Source organism: Micropterus salmoides, unplaced genomic scaffold (genome assembly GCF_014851395.1).
Source record: "Micropterus salmoides isolate LMB-PRFRI ecotype aquatic unplaced genomic scaffold, ASM1485139v1 Ms_hic_scaffold_11, whole genome shotgun sequence".
NCBI classification, from domain to species: domain Eukaryota; kingdom Metazoa; phylum Chordata; class Actinopteri; order Centrarchiformes; family Centrarchidae; genus Micropterus; species Micropterus salmoides.
Window position 1 is genome coordinate 7,576,531 of NW_024040152.1, and position 17,095 is coordinate 7,593,625.

Sequence of the window (17,095 nt, forward strand, 5' to 3'; positions counted from 1 at the left end):
TTTTTGATGTTATTCTAATTATATGACCAGCACCTGTATATTAAGGGTTGATATATATATACATACACACACACACACTTCCATTTAAGACTGAATATAGCAATTGGACTTTACTTAGTTTTTACTTGAAGCAATTGTGTAACTGAATTGGAAACTATGAACTCATTGAATTGGACAACAAATTCAAGGATTGTCAATACAAATAAGCTAAATAGGAAATAGCATAAATAAGAGTTAAACCATAGGTTTTGTTAAGAAGTGAAGCATAAGAAGGAATTTTATACTATATATATATATATATATATATATATATATATATATATATATATAAAAATTCCCTCATGACTTACAATGAAATCACCTTAGCAAGGGATCTCTTCAGACAGGAAGAATGATTACAGCGACCAATGACAATTTAAATGTACATACAGGCATCTAAGTAAGATTGACTTTAAAAAATGTGAAACTGTTCTTTAATATAATGTAGGTCTACTGTCATACTAATAAAGTATGCATCAGAGTATTTCCATCAGTATACTGACCAATTGTTTGCTCTGCCCCCACCTCAGCTGGTCATGTTTGCTGCTATTTCACTGCATAGCTGATTAATTACACCTCTATTTTCATCCTTAGCTTTTTTCTACCTTCTCTCCCTCTCTCCTCTTTCAAAATGCCACAGCACAACAGCATAACATGGCTAATTAATCAGAGTCGGCCTAGATACAGTACAAGATGGAGCTCATTTCTCTCCCTGCCTTGAAAACATTTTGCACACCAAAATAATAGTTGATGATCTATTCCAGATTAGCAATACTCATTACACTTGTTTTTGTGGTGTTGGCTCCTCCATTTTTAAATAGCAAATTTGCAAATGTACGCTTTTTGTTGTCTGAGGGTTTGCAAACTGCACTTCATCTGGAGGGGTCGGATAAGTGTCAGTGATCTCAGCAGCGTCTGAAATTAATGCTAACTGGTGCTCAGCAGCTTCTCCACACAACATTAATTCATGTAGTTGTCTCAGAGCATGCATTCATGTTCGCCGCATTCAATTAATGTAGATGGTAATTACGTATTAGAGCCATTAACTACAGTAAATGTGAATTTCTCTACAATTAACATACAACAAGGAAGTTTTAGACAAATTAGTGAATTGTTGCAGGCATCTAAATTTGTTGGAGACTAAATAGTGATCAACATGATCATTTAAGGAGTCTTTTTTTGGATAAAGGTTTGCATTTTGGCGTGCAAAATTTGATGTGTCTGTTTTTTATATTTCAAGTGGTAGCTTGCAGCAGAGGTGTGCAGTAGACTTTTCCCTAAATGAAACTGCCGTCAGGTACATTCACCCATCAAGTGACAAATTTCTGTCCTATATGGCTTCTTATAATAGTGCAGCTGACACTGACATCGTAGAGTAGGTTCAGTAAAGGCCTGTAATTTTCTAAGCCATCCACTCCTTTCTGGCTTAATGGGCTGGGGCTTTTGCTGGGAACTCTGGTTAGTTTTCAGCTTTGATTCACCAGGAAGCCATCCAGCATCCTTGACAGCCTAGAAAATAACATATGGATAAATGGTGGAAGGAAGAATTTAATGGAAAAAGAAGTTGTGGTGGGCTTTGAATGGTTTAGATAGTAAGCCTTCTGCTGGATGAGTCTCAAGTCCATTTGATGTTGAGAAAGGGAAGATTTGTGGTAGGCTTTTAGGGTTCTGCAGCAATCATAAACCTGCCATCTTTCCTTATGTGTAAGGTTGAGCAGGCAGCTTAACTTCAGCATCTAACCTTTGTGTGCATGTATTATTGAACTTGTGTCAGGTAGCAGCACTAGGCAACATATCGTCTTTTAAGCCATGTCCAATAATAGCAAAAGATAAATAGAAGGAATAAAACAGAAATAAGCAATAAAACTCACAAATGTGTCTGTCAGAGGGGATAAAAGCAGAGAGGTAAAACTGAGCTAGTTAGTGAGAGCACACTGGACTATGAAACGGGCTGTGCATGACAAAGATGAGCAGAAGGAGTGTGTGCGAGCGTGAGAGACAGGAAGCCCACTCAGAAATGAATCTGCATTTCCTGCCACGATTAATCTGTCAGTGCCAGTACTTGTGCAGATTATCCTTAGCAGAACACAGAAGTGTGACATGTGCAGGGGATGGAGGATTTGGGGAAATTGAGCAAAAAAGAAGAAATACATGTTCCGAGAAGCTGAAGATGTTCACAAGTTACACACAGACATTTAGACAAACTTCAATATCTGCCTCCTTGCATGTCAAATATCAGTTTCCTTGCAAGACTCAAGGGGGACAGGGGGGAAATGAAACTGACAGATGACAGTAGTAAAGGGTTTGGGCCTTAAATTGTCAGATAAGACTGTGAAGCATGAGCAGAGGCCAGCAATAATTCGACTATCTTGATGGAAGGTCAGAAAGAGTGTGGATCAATCTGTGTTATCCTAGGATTTAACTCAAATGAATGATACATATTTATCTTGGAGTTATGCAGCACTTTTTCAAGAAAAAGGCAAAAGTAAACAATAAATTAGATAGATAAAATCTGTCAGCGTTTGTAACATTGTTTCTAAATGTTTAAACATTCACGAGCAAGCATTCATTCTTACTGTATTTTTAATCATTTCTAAATAAATTTGTACTAAAAAAGGAAAAGTCTTTGACTGAAGAAATAAAATGATCTCAGAGTTGAACTGCCAACATTTTCAGCTGATTTCCTCTGCTCTTTCCCTTTCTCTCTCTGTCCTTATCTTTCAGTGATGGAAGCCTGTCCACCAAACAGATTGTATTCCTGCAGAGACCCATCTTGGACCGAAAGAGGAGGGAATCCAAGGTACATGACCTCACATTCCTTTCTATATTTCTTGGCTAATGTGGGGTCTCCCACCAGTCATTCTGTCACATGCTCACCATATATCACCTTTTTGCCACCTCCGATTCCACAGCTGTTTTTGTTTTTAATAGCCTAACGCACACAGAACAGACTCCTCTCTGTTTGAGATATCAGGAATTCTTCAAAAATGCATTGTTTGGGGAAGCAGGGCTGGTAATTTTTTCTTGCAGACCCCGAATAGTGGTGATAACCTCTAAAGCTAACCTTTGTCCGCAGCAGAATGAATCCATTTTGATGCTTTCTGTGACCTGAATTTAAACCGCCATCACAATAACAAATTTAATAGACCCTAAGACACAGGGAATTGCTAGCATTAACAAGATTTTCTTGCCAGTTTCTTTGCAGTTGATCTCATTTCTCTATATCTCATCAGCGTGTAGAACCCAGCACAAGTTGTTCAAGTAATTGAGGACATATTGCATAAATGTTTTGCCTATTTGTTTGGTCAGACTGCAGGCCTTGAGGCATCAATAACTCCCCTCAAAATTGCTTCAATTTCCTTCATCAGTGAGACTAATTTAAATTACCTCGTTATCCTAGTGCAATATTAGATCCGTTATCCGCTCTTTATTACATCTGTGTGTACTGTTTTGCGCCCAAAAGCATATTTAAGAGTTACAATGCATTCTACTAACATGCTAATGTAAACTTCAAATGTTTCAGAAATTGATCTTCAAGCCCCGCAGTAAGTCCAACAAGAACTGCATCAAAGATGCCTCAAAGAACAAGAAGAAGAAAAAAACAAAAAATGAGAAGGATGTAGAGGATCCTAAGATTCTTGACGACAAAGACATGGCTGAGAAAGAGGAAGACAAGAATATGGATGAAAGGGTGAACGCAACAGATGTAGAGACAAGAGAAAGTGAGACATCGAAAGAAAGGGAGGTGAGGTGTGATGAAGATAGAAAGATTGATGATGGGATTGAAATCAGCATAGAGGCGGTAGAAAAAAAAGATGAAGGAGCAGAGGCTAAAGACAAAGGAGTAGAAAACGGCACTGAAGAAGAGGGAGAAGAAAAGATAGCACTGGACGGAGAGGGATCACAAGACAACGGAGAGCCTTTAGAAAACGGCGAGGACCAGGAAGTGACGGAAATCATCGCAACTGTCGAAACACAGACCAAGACCAAAGAGAAGGAGGACGAAGGCGTAGCAGAAGTTGAAGCAGTGATTGAAAATGGGGTCGAGACGGATGGGGAGAAAGATGAGGGTGAAGAGAACGCAATCAAAGGCAAGACAGAAGAACCAGCAGGCTTGGAGGTCAAGGAGATTGTGGCAAATTTAGTGGCCACACCAACTAATCAAAGCCCAGAGGACACTCAAGAGTAGTAGTCCCAAGTTGTCCAAGTCAAGGTTTTTCCCTGCCCTACCTCTCAAATTCCCCATCTTAAAAACTGGTTCACAGTGTTGTCCCTGGTCAAAATTAAAGGGGGCTTCGATCCCTAGCGCTGCAGCATTCTCCAAACCTACCATCCTTCATAGACAATTCCCCCTCCGCAATATAGATACAGAACAATTTCGTTTAACTGCAGACATCATCCCTACTGTATAACCACACATACTGAATGTATATATCCAAAACAGGAGATGTTGGTGCAGGATAGTCAATGTGGAGACACTGGAACGACTTGATGAGGATCAACAGGGAGTTGAATAGAATGATGCCTTGATCAGATTGGGCGTGTATTTCCTCTACTTTAAGGTGGGATATGCGATTCTGGAGAGATCCACTATCATGACAAATATCATGATATAGAGTGAGCAACGAAAAAGTAATGTAACATTAGCTAGGTGGGTTAGCAAACTGTCACTACAGTTGCTTCTGCCATGCTAACATGCAGAGAGGACGAGACAGTTTCCCAGAGCCAGCACATCAGCTCCAGACAGCGATACCCACAACTACAACAACCTATCTTGGCAAACTAATAAGTATGCTGGATGTCCGTGGGCAAGTAATTTAACGTTAATGGAATAGCGTTATGTGGCTTGGTCCTGGCCACTTTGTTTGTATTCCATTTACAGAGCCGTGTACAAACAGAACAGCCAGCTAGCGGACCGTGAGGTGACATTCGCTGAATTTGACACAAAAAGAAAATGTGTATTGGATTAAAATCGCATACCCCACCTTTAAGGAGAACGAGAAACAGTTTAAAGGCCTGGTCACAACAAACATCTGAAATGGTGAAATTTTAAAGCAAAATCTATTTTCTTTTTAATGGTTTTGCAGAGATTAGCAGGTTAGCATTTGGGGAAGTTTGACCCACAAATTTGCACCATTGACCAACAGCAAGCCATCTTGATTGTTTTAAACGTTCAGGGAACAGAGACTCAGAGAGTTAAAATTTTTGCCCGCTTGAAACACATTTCTGAGGACCTCTCTAAGATCAATGGCCATCAGGCTCATGTGATAGGTTTTGTTTCAGGTTTGGAACCCATACATCGTGTTTATTACAGCCATGTGTAACGTCAACTACTGACGTAACGACGCTTGCCGTAGCCTGGTTTATTTGCGCCAAACCAGCTGATGAATTTTGCAATTTCTATTTTTTTTTATTTTTCGCAAAAGTACACTTAAAATTCGCATGGCATTTATATTTAACCTCTGTCAGAGTACAAACTGCTCTACTCAAGAGGATTTGTCAATTATTACAATTATGAGACAGAAGTTGATGCTACATGTCTTTCCCATTAGCGACTGAGAGTGAACTGTCCATTGCGGAGAAAGAAATAAAAAAGCTACCAGTGTGAGACCGACTAATACTAGCGTGTTAGCGGTTCCCTCACCAGATATAGCAGCTTACCAACTAATCTTGCAAATATGCCCTACGTTACCAAGCCTCTAGAAGCACAAATTTTTCAAAACCACTTTCCGGTGTGACCAGGCCTTTAGGCGAGCGAGGAGCGATCCATGATTCTTATTGCAATGTAACGCAGACTTTGATGTCAACTTTCAACCTGTCAAATTAGGGTTAATTAGATAAACTGAAAGAACAGCTGTGATATTTTTTAATAGTCATGCATCAAAGAAAGTTCTCTGCTTGCTTTTGAAGCATAGTTTATGGAACTTAGGCAAAGTCCTGACAGATTTACCCAAATATAGCACCTGTTAAAAGGTGTACTGTCACCTGAGAGTTGAGTAGCTTTTTTTAGTTTTTGAAGCGGAGAAAAGAAAGTCAGCTAGAAAATCGAAGAGGCAGAATCTTGACAGGACATAGGCCATCCTCATCCATATAACTGACAATGTAAAGGCGGGCCTGCTGAAAAAAGGGTCTTATGTGATCCCAGACTGTATCACCATTTCCCGTTCCCTCGTTCTGTGCACCACAGTAAGTTGGGATGTAGAGGGAACTTAGAGGAGAAAGCTGGTAGAGGTGATGGGAAAGGCGTTTGTTGCGACAGGCAATCCAAAGTAGGGTGAAGAGATAATTGTTTACGCTGAGCTCTAAGCCGTCAAGTGCTTCAAAGAGAGCCGATAATCACTCTTTGGTGTGGTGTGCTAAGCTCACCTTGCATACAGAATGTTCCATATTCATAGCCAAGTTAGATAAGGATGTGAAATTCAGCTGAATGTTTGCAGCTCTGGGGCAGAACTCATGTTGACATGCACCTAGTTAGCTTTTACGTACAGGACTGAGGATTTATTTCTGTTCAAGGTTGCATTTTTAATTATATTTCCAGTCAATGGCCACAAACAAAAGCACCAAAAGCACTTATCAGTGTGGAAACAAGGTTAAGCTGTGTGGTCAGTGCCAAGCTTTGTTGTTTACTGAGACCAAAACTGAAGATTTAGAGAGAGAAACTGAGACAAAGAAAGAAGAGGAGAGCAAAAGAGACCACAGAGTATAAGAATAAGCTTATTTAAAGTAACAGCATTGCGTTCCACATTCCCCCTTGAGATTTCCTTCATTATTTTACCTCCAAGTCTTTAAGCACCTCTTACCAGACATGATTTCTGACAATAACCAAGTCATAATGTGCTGTTTCATTGCATCATGTAGCTTTCCATTTTAAAAGGTGGGTGGGGGGATGAGAAAGGGAAGGAGGAAGGTGGCAACATTCACAGTGTAGAACTCTCATTAGCGCATTAATGGATTTTGTCAGTGGGGTGTCTGTCAGGAATCATGCATTTATAATGGGGGTCACTTATTGGGGGAGGTATTGACAGCATAACACCTCAACATGTCAAGCAAATAACCTTCAGATTTAATGGTGATGTCAGGGGGAATCATTTGCACTGAGGAGGAATAGTTTAGGTTAAAAATGCTAAATTTAGCAATGAAATTACACACACACATAAAATATGTCAGAAAACCTATTTATTAAAATATTTGTATTTGGTTAATCAAGAACTTAAAACTACCTACTATCTTGTTTTTTTACAGACTATAATTTGTCATAATTTGGACATTTGGTTTTATGAGTAGTTGTTGGTGAAGAAAAATGTCTCCTTTTTGATGAAAATTACACCCATTGATGAATATGCTGAATAAGTGCTCTCTTTAAATAATACACCCGCCGCTGAGATTTCTTTCACTGTAAAATGGCAAGTGTTTTGTGTAGAGTAGAATATAAAAACTGTGACCAGCTTAGCCTTATTACTATACTGTAAATGACCCACAATCTGCTTTTAGAAATGTCTTTTAGAGGCACAATGGTGATTTAAGTGTTATATGTTTGTTATAGTCAAACAGGAAAGTTTTGCTACAGTCAGTGTTGGTATTTTGAAGCTGTTGTTCTCTGTTTTATTACTGGAATTTCAGAGTGAAGGGAGTTCAAGTGTTTGTCCATATGAAGGTAATATGTTTTGGATTTATTTTCAAAATGCTAACTTTTTTTATGATTGTGAATGTTCTGTTTTTGAGTCAAGAGATTTTATGGTGACTTTCTGTTGCCTCTGTTGTTCCGCTAAAGCTTGCTAAAATGTATTTCTGACTGACGCTTCGAGCTACCTCCAGAGGGCTGTTGTTGGTTTTAAACTGAGGGGTCGCCGCTTGTGTGACCCCCTGAAACATGTGCTCCTTGTCCTCTTGCCCTCCACTATGACGAAGCCCAGACCTGTGAGCGTAAGGTCATGGCTAATGGCAGACAAGGTCAGGGGTCATATTTGAGCCAGAATGGATTTTCCACAGCTGTACACAGGAGTTTGCACGAGCACATTACAAATAACCACTCTTTATTGGATTAAAATAAGAAGTCATATCATAACATTGTCTGTGGTATTTTTAATTTCATTTTCTCAGCTGCTTTTGGCTTCCAGCTGTTTGAGCTTTAATAAGCGCCTATTGTATTCAAGAAATATTTTATGCTGCTTTTTGCATCAGAGCTGCCAGGGAGCAAACAAGACTCAGCTGTCACTTTCACATGTTGTCAGAATTTGACAGATGAATTATGAAAGGCAATACCAAAAGACCAGATCATTATGAATATTTGAGAAATTTCCCCACTGAATCCAATCAATTCATTTTGTCAGATTTAATCAATTTCTTCATTTTCCCCAGCATCGAGATACCACATTTAAACTGTCATATATCTGTTTAAGGAATAATCATAATTATTTCAGTATTTTCTTCTTTCTCAGTTTTTTGTTTTAAATCTGAAACTGTGACATTTATTCCCCTTTGGCATCGTGTAAAATTGGACAGATCATATTCTGCTTAATCTAGAGGAGCACAGTATGGAAAATCATCATCAAGATGATCTCATGCGCCATGACTGTTTTTCAACTCCCACTACATTCCGGTCGGACAGCTACAAACATGGATGACAGTAACCTTGACAAACGTCACAACTGGCCCTGTATCCGTCCATCTTACCTGAGGCCATGGCCTTCAGGGACCATCTTTTCCTTTTAAGGGCTGATTGGTTGCAGTGCAGTCTAACCTCTGTCCTGAGTAAACTCCAGGGACTGTGGGTAATTGTGATTTTTTTGTCTGGTATTAAATAAGAAAAACACAGACCGGGAGAGAAAAGCAAGCCATGATCTGACACTTCATCAGTTAAATGATGCTGACCCATGTAAACGTAGCCGGCCGTGAAAAGGACACCTTTGAATAATGTTAGACTTAAATACATACATTTGCAGCCCTCTGCCCATTTGTGTAAAAAAATAATTGTCTCTGAGCCTCAATAGTGGCGCTGGTGCAATCGTTCTTGGTAATGCTGTAAAAAATATATATATACAACTTAATGGTTCATTTCCTGTGTGCTGCAATGATGTGAAATGGGCAGAGTAGAAATGAAAGAACATGATACTGTAGGATGCCGTCATTTTTTTCTGTGTTGTCACTTCAGCTTGCTCACAGCCTCTGGAAAATGTATTCTTAGGTTTTTGTCTCTGATGTTAGTTTTTTTATCACCTTGGCTGCCATCTTGAATGTTGAGTATCTTTGATCATGTGCTGATGTCACTTGCATAGCAGTGTTTGCTATCGAGGAAGATGTATGAGTATGTCCACATTCCTATTGTTCATGACATCTGTACAATTTGTATATTATAAAATGATTTATATTTAATGTGTACATGTGTCCTTGCTTCTTTTGTGTCAAAGGAAATGAAGCACCTGTTTATTGAGGCGGTTGCTCTTAAAAGTAACTTTGATGCTCAAGTGCAATGCTTTTTCAGGTATTATGGTTTTTCTCTAGATTTCACTGTTTTATTTTTCCAGTTGGAGAAGATGCATACCTTCAGAAATCAGGTACTTCAGGGGATACTAAAGTTGAGTCTGAGAGAAAAAAGTAACATAACAACATATTCTTGCAAGATAAATCTGTAATATTTTCACACATTTGTTTATAGAACTACACCTCTAAAATGATCATGCTTAGTTGCAACATAGCAACATCACAATATGGAAAATAAGCATAACTTGTACATTATATTAAAGGTTCAGTGTGTAATGTTTAGGAGGATCTACTGACAGAAATGCAATATAATACACATAACTGTTTCCAATGGTGAATAAAAACCTTACATAATGAACTGTTATGTTTTATTTGCTTAGTATGAGCCATTTCTATCTACGTACATAGACGTCGCCATGTTGTGGTGCCATGTTTCTACAGTAGCCCAAACGGCTCTACAGAGCGCATTTCGTCACTACATTGAATCACGTACGAAGAAGAACAACATGGTACATTAGTAGTAGAAGTAGTAGTAGTAGTTGACTGGTTTATTAGAAGTAAGAATGGAATAGAAATTTGGACAAGTGGAGGCCCACCAGTATTATTAAGCACAAAAGCTGACAGAGCGTGTCCGCCACCCAGCTTCTCCTATGGGACTGCAAGGGTAGCTGTGACTGATTAAAGTGGTGTCAGAATAAGTATACAGAACTTTGATTCGTGATAATGGTAATCTGACACGTCTTTGTAGCAGCATCCATGGTGATTCCACATTCCGACTTAAGAGCACATGAACACACACTGAAGCCGGGAGAACGACTTCACAACTCTAGAAATGGGACCATCTAAGAAGCATCTGAATGCACCGTGAGTTGCAATTCACAATCCTCACCACTAGATGCCACTAAAACTTACACACTGAACTTTTAAAGAATTTATATATATTTTGCATCTCTAGGGGGAAATGACAGCTGACTGATAGCAAAGCAGCCTTTCCAATCTGTGAGATACTCACAAAACAGAGACATGTCTGATATTGTTGAGAAAAAGCATCTTAAGCAAGACCAAGACTTGTGTATTACCTACAACCTTGAGAATCAGCAAACACAATGGTTAGTGCTTCAGCTGTCTTTGTTAGTAACCAGTAAAGACAAGTTCTTTGAAATGCTGTGTTCCAGTTATACAGTCCATGCTGCCCTTGGAGACACACAGAAACTAACTGAAAGATGAAATGACAACTTCAGTTCACTGAACACAGTGAAAAGACAAGGAAGCAGAATGCAGCAGGGAAATAAGACCCAAATCACTCTTTTCTCTGAGAAGAGAACTAATTTTTTGTCTGCTCCATCTGTTAGTACCTTCATTACTGTGGAAACCTTAGAATAGATAAATTTTATAGTTATTACACCCTAACACTAACAATACCATTACCTTCACCCTTACATCAAAACAATGCCATTCAGCCCCAAACCTGTCCCTCATGCATCAATATTTCACATAAAAACCAAGGCCAGCACCCATGATAATAACCATACAGTGTTCATGAACAGAAGTATATTTACAGTTGAGCCAACACAGCAGATGTGATCGATCATGAGCTTGGAGCCCAAGGGAGCGTAAGGTTATTAAGAGGGGGGCTTTGCCTTCAACCAAAACCGCAAACACCATATCCATTCAGTTCCCTACAGGAGGCGTTAATGGCTCTTGAGGCAGATTGGGGACTGCTGGCAAGCCGCTAAGCTGGTCAGAAACACATTGAGCCCGTGGTTTGGTATTACACTTATGACCCAGGGCGTTACATCCTAGAAGTAATGCTACACATCAACTTGCTGAGAGCAACATGTTTTGAATAGTTCCATTTATGAGTCAAAAACATGTTGTTTTCATGATTGCTGTACAGGATGCCATAACAGCATTCAGGGCATATTGACGTTGATTTAATGCAGATTTTAGGACTTTGTTGCCCAGAGGGCTTCTGAGTTTAACTAAGAGGTGGGGCTCCATAGCTGTGCCAGGTGTTCAATGTTGAATTGATTAATCCAGATTTCAGTACACCCATAAAATTGGTCTATAATGTTTTAAAGTCGTTGTTTCTGGTGAGATGTGGGTTAATGTTCGACTTGAAGCAATACTGCCATCTAGTGATTGACCAAGGCCTTGTGTACCTTGTGTGAAATAGACTCCTGTTAGTGCTGAAAGAATTAGTCAATTCGTTGAGTATTTGATCCACAGAAAATGAATCACCAAATGAGTACTGCTTTAAGTAGAATAAAGTTTTAAAAAATATTAATTATTCCACACCATCAAACAGTATGATATATTTAACGTATCAGCTTGTTTCAATTCCATATTGAGGCTAAACTGTGTTTGCACTAAGTGAAATATTTTTATATTTTTCCATGTTTTTATATGGCTGCAACATTCAGTCAAGTGGAGAAACCTAGCCTGACATTTCTGGTGTCTTTGGAAACTGTCAGATCTCCTCCACAATTTAAGTACTAAAGTTCTGTGAGTTGTAACTAAGTTTGGCTGCACAGGCTATGTTTGTAAAGACTATCACACCAGTAAGTCAGTAAAGTTTGTTGTTCAGACAATATAAGCAACTTAAAGATGACATTTTCAGAACTTCAATTGGTATTTGTCTGTACTTTTTAGACAAAGACAGTTGTATTTTACATTGTTAACTTGAAATGAGCTCACTCCTCACAGCAGTTTTCCTTGTCAACCCTCCTACTGCTGATATTAGCATATCCGTATTCTCAAGCAAACCAACGAGTGCATTTGAGCATCCAACTCCAATAAGTACACTTTGAACTTCAATATGAGGTCAGCATGAGTGTATTAATTACCATAACAGAGAGGAACTCTGAAGCTGTGTGTTAAAGACTATAATCACTTTGCCTTGACTTGCAAAATCTTCTGAAAACCATTACCGCAGTGTTTGATAACGTACTCGAGTTCCCTCCCCAACCCTTCGCACTCTGTGTTAGCAGATTAACTACTCACCGATTGATTAACACAATTACCTCTGTGTGTGCCAGTCGTTGTCTTATCAACCTTTGTCAGGCCTTAAACTGAAATTAATTAATATCCCCTCTCTTGTCATTTCTTAATTATATCAGTTCCAGCTGGAATTCCAAGAAATGTCTGTGTCAGCTGCTCTGTTTTGTGCTCATATTACTTTGCTGTGAGCTCATTGGTTCATTAGACAGGATATGAAAACATGCAGCTCTCATGCTGATGAGAGGTGATGAGGGGATGACATGATGAAAAAAGTGGCTCTTCAGACTACAGCTTGATTGAAGCGGCGCTCCTTAATCTTTCTGTTTTCCTGCTGAAGGTGACACTCAACTTTGTTTAGAGAGCTGGATGTTTTGACAAATAACTGTCAGTTTATTTTACACCGCTCTGCTAAACTCTGATCTCAGCAGTATGTAAGTTTTTAAAAATAAAGAAACTGACACTATTCACATCAAGACCTTCAGGTTCTGTAAAATCATTGAAGAGACAGCAGCGATTTAAATGAGCTTTTTATAATTTGTCATTGTCACTTTGAGTTCAGGCTGTTGGAGACGGACTGGATCGTAGTGCTCAGGTCTCCTTGATGTTCACCTGCTGATCACTGTCAATAAAACAAACACAAGTTCAGAAACAGCAAATGAATGGCTGTCAAATAAATGTCTTGTGTATGCAGAATATATTACATTTGAATAATTTCATATACTCTTACTGCAGATGTCTTATACCTTCAAATGTTAGCAAATAGAACAGAAGGTGAAACAATCTCACCACAACATGGACAAGAAGACCTTAAAGTGCTCAGAAAAAAAACAGATGGAAATCTGAACATTAAAACTCCATCTGCTGATAAAGATCATGTGATGTGATTGAAAGATGGGCTGCTACTAAATGGACTGAGGTGAGATTTGTGTGTCAACTGCTGTTTCCAAGAAAATGAAGTGCAGTTTTCTCCTTTGTTTCTTCAACATCACCTTTGGTGTTTTGGTACATTGTGCAATGCAGTAATCCACAAGCAAAACACTCGTTCATTCATTCTCTATTCAGATGGACCGTGGCTCAAAAAACAACAGCATTAAAGGATGCAGTCAAACCTGTAATTCATTTTCTTTGATCTGAACCAGACAGTTTTTTCTTTTACTTTCCTTTGTTGTATTTTTGGATTTGGTTCATTTATATTCAAACATACATACAGTAGTTTGGTTATTGGACGGACCTCTAGGGGATGACAGAGATGTAGTGCACAAACAAATCTGATTCTAGTCTATGTAACTGTGAAACACTGCAGACTGGGCTCTCTTGAATCAATTCACCTCTATAATGATATAATAAGTTGAGAACACAGAGCATGACACCAATGAAAATTAAGTGTCAAGACCAAGGTGGGTATTTTACAAAGCAGCACTAGCGAGTCAGCAGGTAAATCTTGGAACGTGTTGAAATTGTATTATTAGCAAACATGACTGAATCATTTCAAGATATATTATTTACATCCCAATGACATAGCATAGTCTGTGTCAGTGTTTCCTGCCTAACACTATGCTAATATTTATTCATTAAATATACCAGAAGCTTTCCAACCTGAGGAAGAGCTGGTGGTAAAGTTCCTCAAGTAGCATCTTCATCGTCTGTGAACATCTGCAGAAAATCTCATGTCAACATCAAAAACTCTCAAGTTAATGAGAAATCCTCGGGCACAGTCACTCGATTGGCTGTGAGTTTGTAAACACTACCTCTGGTGCATTTTTGGGCACAAACACATTCTACATTGCCTAATGTCACTGACTTTAAGACCGCCCTCTTCTTAGCAACTTCTGCACTTGTGTTTGTGGTTAGGGTAAAAGTTTGGGATTTTAGTTTTAGTGGTAGTACCTCCAACACTTTCAGGCGATTCTGTTGTGGCTTGGTGCCATCCTTTCTGGAATCTGTGAGTCTGTGAAAACCTATACCTTGTGTGGATTTGTCATTAACCACCTAGCCATTTCTGGGCTTTGTTTTTACTTTATATAACCCTTTGTCTTACCTGCTGCGGCTTGTCACAGCAATGGAAGCGCACATCATTGAGGCTTGAGTCGTCCAAGCCATACTGGTATTCCTCCATCTTGGTCTCAATACCACAGATTCCTCCATTGAGACACTCCTGGCTCCAGTGGCCATACTCTCCCCAGTCCATGCCGCGTCCCTCCAGTGTTGGGTTGCTGCTGCAGCGGAACTTGATGTTGCCGACAGCCGTGTCGTCACCAAACAGACCCTGATGGGGCTCCACGCGAATCTGGAAAGAGGTGAGTATGCCACTGGGGCAGTACTGGGCCTGGGACCAGTCACCGAAGCTGGACAGGAAAGTAGGAATTACAGGGTAATCAGGAAAAGATCCAAGATGTGGGGTGGAAACACTGGAACAGCGTCAAGACATTTCAACATCTGAACACCTAATTTGCAATCCTGGCAGAAGCGGTGCTTTCATTTCCCCTCTGAACATGATGGGAAACTGCCAGTCTCCAGCTTCATGCTGATTTCAAAGTACCTCATTTATTTATCTAATTCTTGTTTAGCCTTTTTAGAACAGCCAGGTTAGTCCCACTGAGATCAAGGATCTCTTTCACGAGATTGATCTGGCCACAGCAACAAGCAGCTGCATATTTTAAGACATCAATAAAAACATTTCTGCATAAGTGGCAGACATGCTCAAAGAGGGTGGAGGAAAGTGGTTCAATTGATATGTTCATCACTGCCCAACATTAGAATTCCACTTGCTGAATACTAGCTCTCTAAAATAAAAAATCCCAAATTGCCCAAAATCCATTTATTGACAGCTTATTAACAAAACTGCAGATCGGTTATAACTTATAAGGCTTCTTAGAAAGAGGTATCGTTTGGGCAACTTACTAGCCAGTGTGGGATTCAACAGAGTAATGGAAGCTTCGGTTTCCATCTTTGGCACAAATGAGGCGAATCCCATTAAGGGCAGTATCATCCCCCCCATACTGGTTAGACTCCACCTGAGGAAATGGAAGACAGTTCCCAGAAGCAGTAACAGTTCTGGTCAAACCAGCTTGTTATCTTATTCTAGTGAATCAGCTGTGAAAGTTCACATCAGGTTAAGTATAGCTAGTTTTTTAGGGTTTGTAGTCCATGCAGAGAAGTGAGGTATAGTATCGAAAACAACAAGACAAAAACACATTTTTCTATTCAGAGTTCATCTCACTGACAGAATTGTTCTGCACACAGGTTAACACACACAAAGGATTGTATTTCAAATTCTGCTTTCTCAGGACTGTGAAGATTATATTTTCAGTTTTGTGACTGGAGCTTGTTGTAATCAGATATTTCCTCCTGTAAGCCACCTTAGGATAGGAAATATATGTTGGCCACCCTAACTATGTATTTGTAAAACTAAATTGAAAATGGTAAGTGTATAGTAATCATAACTCAGATGCATTTATTTCAACTTCAGCAAACTGTTCTTACCATCTGTATCTTATGTTTCTTAGCTTATCTATCTTCAGCAGCAGCGCTCTTTATGATAAGAACAACATCCATATGACTGATCTTCATACTGAAAAAAATCCAATTTACAGAAGAGCAAACAAGCACCAAACAGGAACAGTCAAACAAACAAAACATTCTCCATTCAAGTCAGAAAGAATTCAGAAAACACAAATTTATATCTACAAAATAAAGCTTCAAAGAAAGTAAAATTATTTCACTACAAGTCATAACAATGAAATAATTTAAAATATCAAAAATTATGAGGCAAAAGTTCAAACGACAAGGCATATATATTTATATGCTATGTAAACATGAATCTTTGAATCTCTTCATAGACAAGGAGGTTCAGCATGTTATGCGCCTTTAATTTGGCCTCAAGTTGATTGCCTTGATTTTTAACACCTGTCCTTGTCAGATGAGTGTTATTCTTATCCTGAAGAAAGCTGTTCACCGATGTAGAAATAAATGCACTTGAGCTATGCACTTTCCATTCTCTCTTTTTTGATATTGGCAGTTGTCCGCGTTTTCCCTCAGTTTTTCATTCTAAATGTAGAACATGATTCAACTAATCATCCAGTGGTTCATGAAAAGCAAAACTCAGAACCGAATAACTGGACTGAATTTTTTTTTTTTTTGCCATGCCACAGTAGGTTTATATTTAATATGAAATTTGTAATAGTGAAATAGACATTTTCTTTACCCTTATACTGAATCCAACAGCAAAGAACTTGTCGGGACACATCTCGGGCCAGGTCCAGTTTCCAAACCTCTCTCCATTGTTCACAGTAAGCAGAGATCTGTACTGTCTGCTGTTAAAGGCCTTACCAGCTCTCTGCAAAAAGGATTTCTCCTCACATAACCCACTGGACAACACAGCCAGGAGGGTCACAACAGTGAACAGACTTGCCATATTGACAGCAGTGAGTCAGTGGTTCACTCTGAAATGCCAGCTAACAAGTACCGGAGATTCATGCTCAAAGCTCTTATAGCTTCCCAATCAATTCCAAAAATAGACCACTTGTATCTGGACAAATCATTTACAGACTCACAGGGTGCCGTGGGAATGAACAGC

General features: G+C 39.1%; 2 protein-coding genes across 2 annotated transcripts in view; one reads left to right on the forward strand and one right to left on the reverse strand.

The window, feature by feature from the left end:
• Positions 1–9,417, forward strand: part of LOC119897089 (raftlin-like) — a 109,104-nt gene extending 99,687 nt beyond the window's left edge. Inside the window, exons 9-10 of the mRNA XM_038710648.1 lie at positions 2,764–2,839; positions 3,563–9,417. Coding sequence (XP_038566576.1) covers positions 2,764–2,839; positions 3,563–4,228 — 742 coding nt within the window. The 3' untranslated portion in view covers positions 4,229–9,417. The remainder of the gene's footprint in view (positions 1–2,763; positions 2,840–3,562) is intronic.
• Positions 9,418–13,029: 3,612 nt separating this feature from the next.
• On the reverse strand, positions 13,030–16,991 carry LOC119897090 (vitelline membrane outer layer protein 1 homolog). The gene is made up of 4 exons (XM_038710649.1): positions 16,724–16,991; positions 15,421–15,533; positions 14,558–14,864; positions 13,030–13,138 (listed from the first exon to the last, which is right to left on the reverse strand). Exons 1-4 carry the CDS (start codon positions 16,931–16,933, stop codon positions 13,136–13,138), a joined length of 633 nt encoding a protein of 210 aa, XP_038566577.1. The 5' UTR covers positions 16,934–16,991; the 3' UTR covers positions 13,030–13,135.
• Between the last annotated feature and the right edge of the window lie 104 nt (positions 16,992–17,095).